The 13,579-nt window shown below is 28.3% G+C and overlaps 1 protein-coding gene across 3 annotated transcripts; it reads right to left on the bottom strand.

Moving 5' to 3' along the window:
• Positions 1-459: 459 nt before the first annotated feature.
• Positions 460-13,563, bottom strand: LOC107440230 (distal membrane arm assembly component 2). Of its 3 annotated transcripts, none has more exons than XM_016053092.4 (5): positions 13,440-13,563; positions 10,731-10,992; positions 7,989-8,209; positions 3,412-3,574; positions 460-677 (listed from the first exon to the last, which is right to left on the bottom strand). In XM_016053092.4, the coding sequence occupies exons 2-5, from the start codon at positions 10,985-10,987 to the stop codon at positions 527-529; spliced, it is 792 nt and encodes a 263-aa protein (XP_015908578.1). In that variant the 5' UTR covers positions 10,988-10,992; positions 13,440-13,563; the 3' UTR covers positions 460-526. The 3 variants fall into 3 exon arrangements, with proteins under 3 accessions (XP_015908578.1, XP_015908577.1, XP_015908576.1); XM_016053091.4 differs by having other exon boundaries at positions 13,320-13,508; XM_016053090.5 differs by lacking the exon at positions 13,440-13,563 and adding an exon at positions 13,302-13,323.
• Positions 13,564-13,579: the final 16 nt, after the last annotated feature.

The following is a 13,579-nucleotide window of genomic DNA, read 5'->3' as shown; positions in this document are numbered from 1 at the left end:
ATGGAAATTTTAAACATTAATGTTTCTAATCTTTTAGTTCATTATCAAATACTAAAACATGCATACTATACTAATCTATCTCAAAACCGTTTTTCAATTTTAGAAGACTTTTTAAATTTAATTTATTAGTATTTAACTTTCGCTAGTTGACAATCCTGTTTATTTTGTAAATAAGTTTTGAGTAACATCATTTTTTGCATTTAAGACTTTTTCTTTTTTCAAAATAACTAACAAAATCACAACCAAAAATTTTAACAGTAAAGAAAAATCTGATTTTAACATTACACTATTTAAAATTAATAGGAGTAATTAACATACATTTAAACTGTAACATGTTATATGAATAGTTACATTTTTTGAAAGTAAAGAGGACCCCTAATTATTTTCCTTAGATTATTATTATTATTATTTTTAAACTTAATATATTACACAAACACACAATAGGAAAAAGAAACAAAATTTTTATGCAACTTATATATATTTAACTAATATTCACACTAAAATACAAATGATTCAGCCATCAACTTCATAAACTTTCCAATCGTTTCAAAAGTTCTGGATCATTGAAGTCAACCCCAATTACTTCCAGATTAGGAATAACATCTTGCAATAGCAATGAGACTAATTCTTTGTCCTTTATATTTGGGGTATCTTGCAGAACTAGTGTTTTTAATTTTCTGAAAAAGACATTTTTTACATAAGTAATGCAAAGAATTTAAATCAATATTTAATTTAAGTATTGTATTGGTTACTAAAACTATACTAAATATCAATATTTTTTAAACAGAATAATGATATTTGGTGTTTAATTCTTAAAATATAGAATGAAGACCATACAAGTAATGTGATATGTATTGCAAACTTCATCCACATCAATAATATGGCGATTTTTTTCAACAATAATTTATTAATGTCATATATAATGTCATAATAATTATTAATGTCATTGGGATTTTAATGGACGGTAAAAATGAAATATTTATCGAAAATAATGATAATATCGTGGTTTTTATGGATGATAATGTGATTTTTATCAACAATCATAAATATTTGATACTTTGGAATTTGTTCGACATTGTATTTTTACATGCAAGGTTTTGCTCAAGATAATATTAATTATACAAGTTTTATTCTTTTTCAGTAGCATGACAGCCTTTTTGAGAAGCTTTTTCTAGGCAACTTTCCCTTTGGGAACTATCCTCCAATTTTTGGTTTTCAGAATGTCAATGTATTTTTTGAGACAGTCAATCCATCTAATTCAATGTCTGCCTTTTTGCCAAGTTCCTATAGGATTGGCAAGATATAGTTTGAGACTGTTTGGATCTTCGGACATTCTAACCAGATGCCAAGTCCATTTTATCCTTTGGATATTTTAAATACTTCACAACATCAGGTTGGATTTTATATAATTCCGAATTTGTTACCCTTCACCATAAGCCACCCGCCTGATTTCTACAACAAATACGCCTCAAGACTTTCATCATGAAAATTGCTCATCTTCCGAAGTTAATGCCCATGTCTTAGATGCATATAAAAAAAACAGATTTAAGTGCTTTTATCTAAAAAAAAAAAACTTAGTTTTCTATTTTAGAAAACTGGGCTTCATATACTTTTTTGTGATTGTAAAAACATCTGTTAGCATTCATGATTTATTTATGTATTTCTGAAGTTAGATCATTGTTGTTGTAAAATTTTTTCTAACTAAGTAAAACTACACACTTTTTCAAACTTGCAGTCTCCAAATACTAGATGACTGATTTAAAGATCTAAATTTAAAAATGGCAAAGTTGGTCTCTTTTTTCACTTACTGATAAATTAACTGCTTTTGTATTTGTTTTAAAACTATAAAGGCCAGTTTAAAGGCTTGAGTGAGTGTGGGTCACAATAGCAATATTATCTGCATCAAATCATTAAAGAGTTCCCTCTAACTATAAAAAATATCACTATTCAGACTCAGACAGACACTAACACTATTCAGACTTTCACTACTTAGAATACTACTATCTTTACCTCTAGAAAGTGTAGATCTTGATTTAAACTTTTTTGTCTATACAATAGGTCTGAAGTATGACTTATATCAATAACAGTACGTTCTATTTGGTTAAAAGTGTCACTATCCAGGTATCTCCAAACCTAATTATGAATTTGTTTATGAGGAAAACAAGTGTTGGCAACTACCATATTATGTTTTGCAGCAAAATACATAAGCCTCTGACCATTATTTTTGGTAGCATCATGTAAGCTATGTCTACCAATAGAGGGATGGAATTTATACTTTTTACCAAATTTAACATTTGCGTCAACTAGCACTATTTTAATGTCATATTATAGACAAGAAGTATATACCACATGAATTCCTTTATAGAAGGCCTAATTTTCTCCCCTCTTCTTTATCCTCTATTGGAACATGAATCTGGATTATACTGTCATTGAAGGACTTACCCTTTTATCTTATTTTGTATAATCTAGGTGATATAGATTCAAAATCGATTACTAGGTGTCTTATCTATTTATAAATTATAAATCCTTTTGCAGATACAAGTGTTTTGGGGTCACAACTGTAAAAGTTTGTAATTTTTATTGTCATGTATTCTTTGCCTTATCTATCTCATTTCTTAAAGGGTTATCAAATCCACACTATAATAACCCATAATTTGCATCAGAACTGACAATCCTTTGCTCCTATAAAGACATTACAAGTTCCATGATCCTCTTTTCAAGTCCTTTATACCCTTTCCAAGTTGCCTCCAATGTAACAGTCCAGAATTTTTTTTGTTGTTGATTTTGTAATAGTAAAGGTTTTTTTATAGGGTGAGGTTGTTGGCCTCATGCCTTATCCTAAACCTGGAGGACCAGGGTGTTACTTTTTGTCTGTTGAGCTTGAGAGGGTTTTGTCAGGCATAGGAGGTCCTGCCAGTAGCTAAGCTGCCGCTGGCATAGTTAAATGGGTACTAGACACAGCAAGGTAATGACACCAGTTGAGGGGGGACATATGTTTTCAGGTAAATGAATTCAGCTCTAGAAATAGTTTGGATTCAGCATAAGGATTACAACCTATAAGGAGATTAGTCCCGTGATTCTCCATAAGAAAGATACAGGGAACCATAAAAGTTGCCAGGAATTATTTGGTTATTCATTAAGTCATCAGCTGGTTGTAACAGCTCCTAGTACTTGACTAAGTTAACCGATTCGTTCATATTAATATCATTATGCTTTGAGCATCATCAATGAACAATAAATAGTTATCATGAAAATTATCAATAATTGTAGTTATATACAATTTTACTATGAAAGTTGATAAAATATTGAACAAATTATAAAAAATATGAACTAGATAATAGGGAGATATTTCGAGACATATAGTGAAATATCAATATTTTTTGATGATATATTACAGAACTGGTTACTTACTTTAATGAATGAAGAGTACATATTCCTCTTTCAGAAATATTTTTACAACCACTCAGATCTAAATACTCTAAACTGTATCCAAATAAGTGTAATCTATTCAGACACCAATCATCAACATATTCACAATTACGTAACGAAAGCTTTTTCAATTCATCTAAATTACCTGCAAAAAAAAAAATATATATATATATGACTATAAGCAAGGGCAAAAAATATTTGTACACACTAACTATATAATTTTAAATTCCTTTTTACGAAAAGTAAATTACAAAAAAATGATTATATGTAAATGTAAAAATTGAAATTTATATGTAAAATAAGAGGAAACTGAAACATTAGCAAATCTGTTGATTTACTAGTAAATCCAGTTTGAATGCTGGATGAAACTTTGAAGTGTTCCTGTTTTAACTAAAAATTGATCTGTTTCCTCAGGAAATTAAACAGTTTTTGATGTTTTTAGAACTGCTTTCAACAGCAGGAATTCATTAAATTTCGAGAATTTTTTTTGTTTTTTCTCACTCAAATATTAATTTGCAAGCCCTACACTTATTTGGAAAGGATTATAAAAAAATATATTTAGGATGGTCATTGCAGAACACTCAGCATAAAACTCCGTAATAAGAAACAAGTTTAACTTGAACTTTAAAAATACATCTAATATACACTTAAACAATCAAGAAACAATGAATTATTAATTAAAAGCGTATTAAATCAGAACCAAATATGTATAATAAAAACCTATACCTAAATTAATTTATAATAAGATTTATTAAAAATTAACTATTTAAAAAAAAAAGAACTAAATGAAAATTAGAGCTGATGAGGCAGAAATTAGAGCTCACACTGTTTCAGGTAATATGCATTAAATCAAAGACTTCTGCCTTTTGTACATAGCTTTGTTTCCAGGTGGGCAAGAATCAAGAAGATGCCTTTAAAATACTCCCCACCAGGCACAAAAAGTCAATCTTGATTATCTTAACAGGTCCCAGTCAATTTTGTCTTGAACACGAGCAGTGGCGTACGCAGAATTTTTTCAAGGGGGGTGTTCATAGTTTTCTGAAATTACTAAAAGAAATTCGAGCATGTAATAAAGCACTATTGTTTCCCTAATTTAGACAGCTAACAATTTTGACTTTTTATTTAGACAGCATTGTTTAGTTAAATTTTGATTTGATTTTTTAAGTTTAAGAACATAGTGTAATATCTTCTCGCATGTAATATCTTCTGAAAAAAGTCCAATGTCATATGGGTGGGAAGTAACACTTTGAGGGCCACTTTCACATTCATCAGATTTTGTTATGCTAAAAACGTTTTCTTCAACGGAAGTATCACATTTCTGTTCAATAGAGAAACGTACATTGGTACCAGATACTGTCACTTCACTAATTTCAGGACGTGATTTTTTCTCAAAATGATTAAAATTTGTTAAATTCTTGCGTTTTGGCATCCTAAAGATCCAAGAACAGCAAATATATACATATATTTATTGGCATAGAAATATCTACTATGCTACGATCTCAAAGTTTCGAGCTGGAATGAATAACTTCAACGAGCACAGTATCTCCAATGTTATTGTTACTGATTTCTTCACTAGTCGAAATAGTGGCGACGACGGGTTCCGCGATTGAATGAACTTTTTGTTAAGACAAAAGAAACAGATTTAGCGACGAGCTCTGAAAGACTAGCGGCAGAGATAACTCTTAGTCTGACTAACTAACTCCACTGTACTCCGTTCCCCCTTTAATATAATTTTTCACCGCATCTCCAAAATTCTCGAATTGTCTCAAAGACGACAGTACGTCTAGGATTCCAGAATCATCGAGCAAAAACCTCGCAAATGACTGCCAATCTCGAAAACTATCACGGCTGGCAGGACAGAAAGGAACCAGCCCGTAACAATATCACGCGAATTTGGTTTCAAAAGTACAACTCTATTATAGTAAATGTTTTTTCAGTATTTTGAGAAATACCGTGAGAAAAAAAAGTAGGCATAAGGCAAATAAAAATATATAGTCTTAAAAAATAATAGCCCGCATAATTTCTACTAAAATTTTTATTTTTGCCATTTTGTCTGAGCTCAAGGGGGGTGTTTAAACCCCTCCCTTGCGTACGCCCATGGACATGAGCGTAGATTGGAACGTTTTACATATATATTATTAAATTTCAAGTTTATTGACTGATTCGTACCATATCTCCATTCGGAGCGTACATTTCTCTACAAGCAACCAACTTTATATGGATTCACCACACATACTTTAACCTTTAAATACCTTAAAGGTGTAAAATATCTCATATTTGTAATGTCAGCTCTAAATGTCCAGTTTCTGAGCATTACCAATAATTATTATGTACAAAAAAAACATACATTTAAAGTATTTCAATGAAAATGTTTCATTCAACAAATTAGCTTAAAATATTTCAATTCAAAAACAAAGTTTTGGCAAGAAATACAAATCATTAAGGCAAGCATAAAAAGGTTTGAACATAACCCCATTTGAGTGAATGAAAAATTATAATAGGTAAATTCTATTACAACCACAAATTCTTAATGAATCTATTAATTATGTTTTTATAAGCAATGCTAACAATAAATTTAAAAATGTTTGTTGAACTGAGAAAAATTTCGGATTATATCTATCAGTAATAGATATACTATTATAAATATATAATACAGTATATGTAGTAAATAAAAATTAATAAGCATAAATCGTAATGATCAAAAAAAAAAAAAAAAACTTGCTTGAAACCTTTTCAAAATAAATGAACTGAAGAAAAAAAAAGTATAATAAAAACCATACATAAAATATATAAATTTCAATTTTTATTATTGTTGAATATTAGAATCTTGAAATATAACTTTTCAATTTATGATATCAAAGTAAAAATATCATAGCACTAACGTTCTTAGTAAACAAACAGTTAACTCTCCATCACTTTTTTACTCTGTTTTTTAACATTTAATGCCATACTTCATTACAGTATCAAAACAATTGCATGTCTGTTCTCGTGACATGATAAGTAATTTTTTTAAATGTTCTATTAACTTTATGTAAGATTTTGCGTAAATTTAATTTATAAATAATCCATAATATCTTATGTAATTAAGGAAATTAACATAAACTAGAATATAATGCAACTAATAAATAATTTTAAATATTAATCTTTTTAATATTTTTACTTTTTAAACAAATATTTTTTAAGCATTGTTAAGAAAAAAGTAGTTAAGAGAAAGCCCACTTCAATGCTTTAGTTTTTTGTAAAACCCCAATCATTAAATAAATTACACAATTGTTAACATATTATTTGCTGTAAATTAAAATAATAAAGTAAACTTTCTTGACTAGGCTTTTATAAATTATTTTTGAGCATTACCAATTGAGAACTGTGTTTAGAAAAGTTCTTTAAAAAATATGGGTTAGTTATATTACATGTAAAAGGTGATTATGCAGTAACATAGCCAAAATAAATTCCCCATATAAGCATGCTGCTCGGTTTGAGAAAAATGGATAAAATATTTGATAAGGGTATAATATAGGAAGTGTTAAAAACAATTATCTAGTTTTTAACTTTACAATAACAGAGACAGAATTTCTAAATAGATTTTTCTCCTTTCTCTTCATCAAAGCAAAATCCCCAGAGAAAAAAAAACCCCTATTAATTAAAAAGTTTTAATGAGCAGATCATGTTTTGATGACAAAAGCAGGCCCTGCTGCTTGAAAATTTCAAAATGGAGCCACTGTAGTGCTTAAAAATATCATAATGAACCATTTTAAAGATAAATATGAATAGAAACTACTTACCTCATAAAATATTAAGTTCCACAGGACAAATTTGTGAAGATAATTTTTACGTTTTCCTGTGTATTATAACAATTGAAGTAATTTTTTCATAAAAATAAAAAGTATTTTTAACTGCCACTATTATATAACTTCACAACTCAGGTCCAAAGTGAATGGTATCATTTTAAAGTAAATCTTTACAAATTTATGAAATAAATTTTTATAGTTACGATTGTATCATTATAATTTAGATCATTTTTAACTAAAATAAAAACTATAACTATATTCAACAGCAATTTAGAACTCAAATACAAAGTGCACAGTATCATCTGACAGATGAGCATAAGTAGAAACTATTTATCTAATAAACCTTAAAAATTTCCTGATACAAGTAATAAATTTTTTAAGGATCCACATCACTTTTACACAGGAAGGCACGAGAAAGACATAATTCATCCATAGTTTAAAACAATAGATTTCTTTATAAATGAAAGTTGTACAACATCAGTTAAATGTGAACTTAAAGTTCTATAATTCCAAAGGAAATAGAAAATTTTACATTATACTTTAGAATCATTACATTTTCAGAAGTTATAATTTAAACAAGAATTGTTTATTTAAACCATGACATTCAGATGAAAGAACATTAAAGTAAAGTAACGACTCAAATGCATTATTCATTAGAGAATAACAATATGAAACTTTAATTTCAAATGAGATAAAATTGAATGGCACTTTTATGAACTAGAATAGCAAGTCATTGTATCAAAAAATACTAACATAAGAATCTATACTTACAAAAGTTTTGAAAACCTTCATAGCATAAATTTGTATTTGACGCATCAATTTCTTCAACAAAATAACCGGGAACATACTTTTGCGGAATATGACCTCCCCTCAAATCAGTCTCTTCAGCCCATATATTGGAACCCTTAAACCTCACTTTACCACCTCGTGCACATATGAAATGAGTAGTTGCTAAGTTTGGGCCTAGAATGCGATGGCGTTCAGAAAGGAATCTGAAAATATTTCTTACAATGAGTAGGCATTAAATTTATGCAAAAAATTTAAAATTTAGAAGTTTTTAAAAGTATTATAGTATGTAATATTTCATGATACAGTGATTCTGCAAGATATTGGAACCTACAGGTTTTTAGGTTCCAGTACTGCTGACTTTCTGAGTATCTTTTACTGAAAGTAAGTCACTATTTAAAATATGAATTCTCTAACTCTTTTTACCATTTAGTGATATGCACATAGATAATTATTCTATTAATTGATTAAAAAAACAAAGAATTTCAAAATAAGAAAAAGGTTCAAAACCTATAAAGATTATATTTGAAAAACCTATATCAAGGAAGAGCAACAATGTAGTAGAAATAAAATACTCAGAACTGTTTTCTTCTCCCACAACTACTAATAAAGAAAAAAAAAAAAGGACAACCTTGAATAACTTTTGATCTAATGATGTGGTCTTCATGCTCTAGGACTTAATCTCATAGGTTCCACAGGGTGACCTCTAATATACTTATTAATTAGTGATATTTTAAATTATGAAATCAGACACAAAAACGAACTTTCTCTGATTAAACATAACTTTTTTTCAATGGATTCAGATTTATGACTCCAAAAATATAAGAGGTAACCACAATCTGGAACATATGGTCCAAATAGTTTGATCAGGAGAGTGATCCGAAGTTAGGACCCCCTAAGTCCCCCCAAGACCCATATTTACCATTCATATATTGAATTTACCATCAAGAACTTCTTAAGATAATTGAAAAAATTTTGAACACAGTTATAAAATTTGTTTATCTAAAGATTATTCCATGCAAAAAATAAATTTCAGTAAATGTTTATTATATTTTATTTAATAATAATGATAAAAAATTTGAATTGTAAGGTATGCAATTTTTGCATCCCTTAAAGTATGCTAATTTGCATGGCAAGATACAAAATTTCAGCAAAATCCTTTGAATAGTTCTTGAGAAATCAAACTTTAGAAAAGTCGTATATTTAAAATTCAAATTTCAAGCACTATTCACTCAATTTTATTCAAATTTTGTATTTTGCCATGTGAAATTAGATACTTAAAAATGATGTAAAAAACTGTATACCTTACAATTCAAAAAATTTTCTACTATTATTAAATAAAATAATCAAAAATAATAAATATTTACTAAAACTTATTTTTTGTATTGAATTATCTTTGGATAAACTGATTTTATAATTGTGTGTAAACATTTTTAATTATCTTGAAAGGTTCTCAAGGTATGGCGAATTATGCAAAAAAATTAGCATGTTTTAGAATGCTCTCTTGATCAAAATTTAGGCAGCATATTTCCCAGATTGCATCTACACCTTACATGGTGTAAGAAAACCGAATCCGTTGTAAAAAGGTATGTTCAGAGAAAGTACGTTTTTGTGTCTGATTTCATAACTTAAAATAGCGTCTGCACTAATTATTTAGCATATTTGAGAACATCCCCTCAAGCCATTAAGATTGAGTACTAAAGCGTGAAGATCCGATCATTATTTAGGGTGGTCAATTTTTTATTTTGCGCACTATACACACATATTAAGATCACATGCCTATTAAGAGCCTAAAGGGTTCTAATTTAGCCTATACACTATTATTTTGTACTAGAGCGTTATGAGTCCCCTGAGTCACATAGTAAATTATTTTTCGCATCCGCACTTCGATTTTTGATGTGTTTGACGCATTATAACTTGTAAGCGAAATCAATGATAACAAGATAATTTATGCCTAAAAACTTTATATTTCATCCTTTCAGACAATCAGTTTCAGGCTGTTCCTTGAAAGCAATTTTGTAACATGTAATGAGTTTTATATGAAATAATACGCTATTTTTATAAATGTTCTTTTAAGTTTTGTCCATCTTTCGACAGTGATTTCTATCATGATTAAGAAACCAGCAAAAAAGTCAGCATAAAGAAAACTCACAGCTTTTTTAATTTAATGAAAAACATTTGTAATCTAATTTTATAACATTTGAAAAGTTTCTCCAGAACAGCATTATTATGACTCATAAAAAGATGCAAAATTTGAGTTATTTTTTGTTTTAATTTTTAAAAATAATAATTTTTTAAATTAAATAATAATAATTTCAACTCAAAAAATAGTAACTTTTCAATTATGTACAGGTGTAACCATGTGTCACACAAAACTAACAGGTTGTGCATCCATACATAAACATGCAAAACATATAAACTATACTAGAATGAGTTTATACAGGGAACAATTCTGAAATGTGTTTCAAATTAATTTGAGGGTTGCTGAATATTTTTAGCTCAGGCCCTTAAAACTTTAGGTATATCCTGTCAACCTTATTAGGTTATGATGTATTAATTTTTTTATTTATAAATTTGCCTATAGCTGGAAATTTTAAGATTTAAAATGTTTTCAATTATACATTTCAGGAATATAAATAGTGTTCATTATTAAAATCAAAAGATCTGTAGACGGGATTACCAAGAATGGATAAAATACTCTAATTCACTATAAATTCTAATTCAAACCTTTGATCTTCTATCATGTCTTCTAGTTGTTTTCTTTTCATTCTAGCTTTGAAGTAGGTCCATGTAAAAGCATCTTTTCTATTTGTAAAAGCAAAAAACTCAGTGGTAAACGTTTTTCCAACTCTAGGTTTAAAATTAAAACTCATTTCAAGTTCACTTTTTTGAGTGTCAGGCAAATTGCGAACTTTAAATCTTTTGGGCATGATGGCTGGTAAACTTTTCTGACAACTTGACAGGATATATTTATTCAACATCATTAAAACTGCAATAGATAACAAGAATTTAAAAATAAAATAACATACAGAAAAATAAATAACAAATAAATTTTATTTTTTAAAAATTCTTATTAAGCAAAATTTTCTACTTCAAAGATTGGTAAGAGCAAAATAAAATTATTAATACAAATTATTTTAAACTAAAATTGAAAGTTTAAAAGTAAAAACATAGTGGCCTTAGTTATTTCTTGTTAAAAAGATTTATTTATTTTTGAGAAGTTTTTACTGAATGTTATTTCAGCAAAATTATTTTAAAGTTATTAATAAAGCTCTTATTATCATGTCAATATTTTTACATAATACGTATATTAAAATGATGGTCCAAAAGCAATTTTAATTCAGTACCAAATAAATGGTAATAATCCAATACGGTATTATATTCTTTAGTTTTTAAAATTAAAAATCTATTTTTAAAGATAAGTGAAATATATATGTCTTCAAACTTTAAAAAAATAAAAGATGATAATTCTTACTGAATTTGACTATTGAATTTTGTTACAAATAATTTTTGGCGTTAAATACTTTGCATAATGAAATTTGACGTAATGGTTTAAAATAATTTACAGCAAACAGATGTAGTCAAATGACATAAACAATAGTTGGGCTAGTGCAATGAAAAGCTCGATATTTCAGGAGTTTATGCTTTCAATAGTTCTCAAGAGGAAAAAAAGTATAATTACTCAGAAAAAGTGTGTTTTGTAAATAATTTTGCTCACACTAATTAATTAAGATAAGGTTTTCTAATAATCAAGATTTGGCCCTATCACATGAAGATCTGGTCATTACATCAAAATTTATTTTGGGAGTCATTTTTTGCTTTGTTTTGCCCATAATAGATTTGTCTATCGTGTATCTGAATCTCTTTCATCAAAATATCTCTGTTCACCAAAGTTAGTTCAATTTGTTTTTTCAATGCACAATTCTTTTCCTCTTTCTATAACAATATCCAATAAAGACTCAATGCCTCTAGACAGTAGCATTTTCTTACATATCTAATGTCATTTATAAAATATTGCACTACATTTGTAGAAGCAAAGTTTCTATCAAGGAACTTTCAACATTCTAACAAAGAGCCTTATTAACAAGGGTTGTTTCATAAATGTCCAGTTTTTTATGTGGTAAATAACTGCTAAATTATTAAATTTAAAATTTACTGATTAACTATTAATCACTTAAAATTATGCACAATACAGAAATAACAAATAACAACTATTTACTATTGATCGAATAGAATACCTAATAGGATTTAAGGTATGAGGCACAATGCATCCTCACCCTTCTCCTACCCAGCACCAAATTGGTTCTTTTTAATGACAACAGTTGATCAAATAGAATGTCTAGTGGGGTTTAAGGTAAAAGATCCACTGCATCCCAACCTTCTTCAACGCAGCACCAAACTGGTTAGTTTTAATTCACATAGATATTTCACGTGGCTTCATATTGGATCAAAAGATTTAATGGTAGCACCTACCAAACTACCTACTAACAAATTTAATTTTACCAAAATATTGGGCATCAATTGCACTTTTTTCAGTACCTAGGCAAGCATGTGCCCACGATTTATAAACCTCTAACTGAGAAACTCCACCTCTGCATTACTATCACTGGTCCTAAGATAGTGGAGGCTGCATAAGAAGAAGCAGGGAGATATTTCCATAACAGTACCAGCTTGTACCAATTACAATCACTAAGGCACCAGAGAGGTATTATACTTGCAAAATTAAATACATTGTAAAGTTTGCCTATAGTTACGAGTTATTCCTTTCGAGTTGGTCCCCTTCTGGGATCTTTTTTAGTTTCTCTTGGGACACTGATTATTGAACTTGGTGATTATTTTGATTCCGATACACAAATTCTCCATGAAACTTTCTTATTTCTTCGGTATTATGAACTAACTAACTGTAAAGAACTGACCCTTTCATCAGATGAATGAAAAAAATTTGCCAGGTTGAGTAACATTTAAATTTTACCCACTATAAAATAATTATATCATTATATCTGTATTCGACGAAAAGGTATTGGTTTAATGATTAATTTTTGTATTGGATCCTAACTGTACAGAACGATGAAACTTATTAAAATAGAAATATATTAATGGATCTTAAAAATAAGATCATACGTTGTTTTTAAACGGAATCATTATATTTCTGGATGGAACTTGCGGAAAGAAAACTAGTTATAAATAGTAAAAATAAAAAATAACCAGAGCAAACAACGACACAAAAACTATCATAAATTATTAAGTTCAGCAAACATGCATATATACATTCACCAAATAATTTAGGGTAATAGTTACATCGCATTCAATACTCACATAGAATTGTGAGAGAAAAAAAGAGGAACTTGAGAGATTAATTATTTAAGAAAATATTTTACGCAAATTTTCTAAGTGAATGTTCCAAAAAATTCTTATATATATACATAAAAAATTTACTTTCAGCGGTGTCCGAAGCGAACTTTCTACTTTTTTGTAAATAAAAACAAAAACAAAACAGAAAGTTTTGGTTTCACTTCACAATTTCTCTTCACATTTAGAAATAAAATTATTTCAAAATAATCAAAGCATTGTGTAAT

The sequence above is a fragment of the Parasteatoda tepidariorum genome, chromosome 6, assembly GCF_982258835.1.
Source record: "Parasteatoda tepidariorum strain Cologne lab strain chromosome 6, Ptep-v5.0, whole genome shotgun sequence".
Taxonomy (NCBI): domain Eukaryota; kingdom Metazoa; phylum Arthropoda; class Arachnida; order Araneae; family Theridiidae; genus Parasteatoda; species Parasteatoda tepidariorum.
This window is presented reverse-complemented; position numbering and strand designations above follow the sequence as displayed.

Excerpts from the sequence above, each read along its gene's own strand:
- LOC107440230 (XM_016053090.5), bottom strand. Across the intron at positions 3,575-7,988 it reads TGAAGGTTTTCAAAACTTTT|GTAATTTAGATGAATTGAAA; the intron begins GTAAGTATAGAT and ends TTTTTTTTGCAG. Across the intron at positions 678-3,411 it reads TGTACTCTTCATTCATTAAA|AAAATTAAAAACACTAGTTC; the intron begins GTAAGTAACCAG and ends TGTCTTTTTCAG.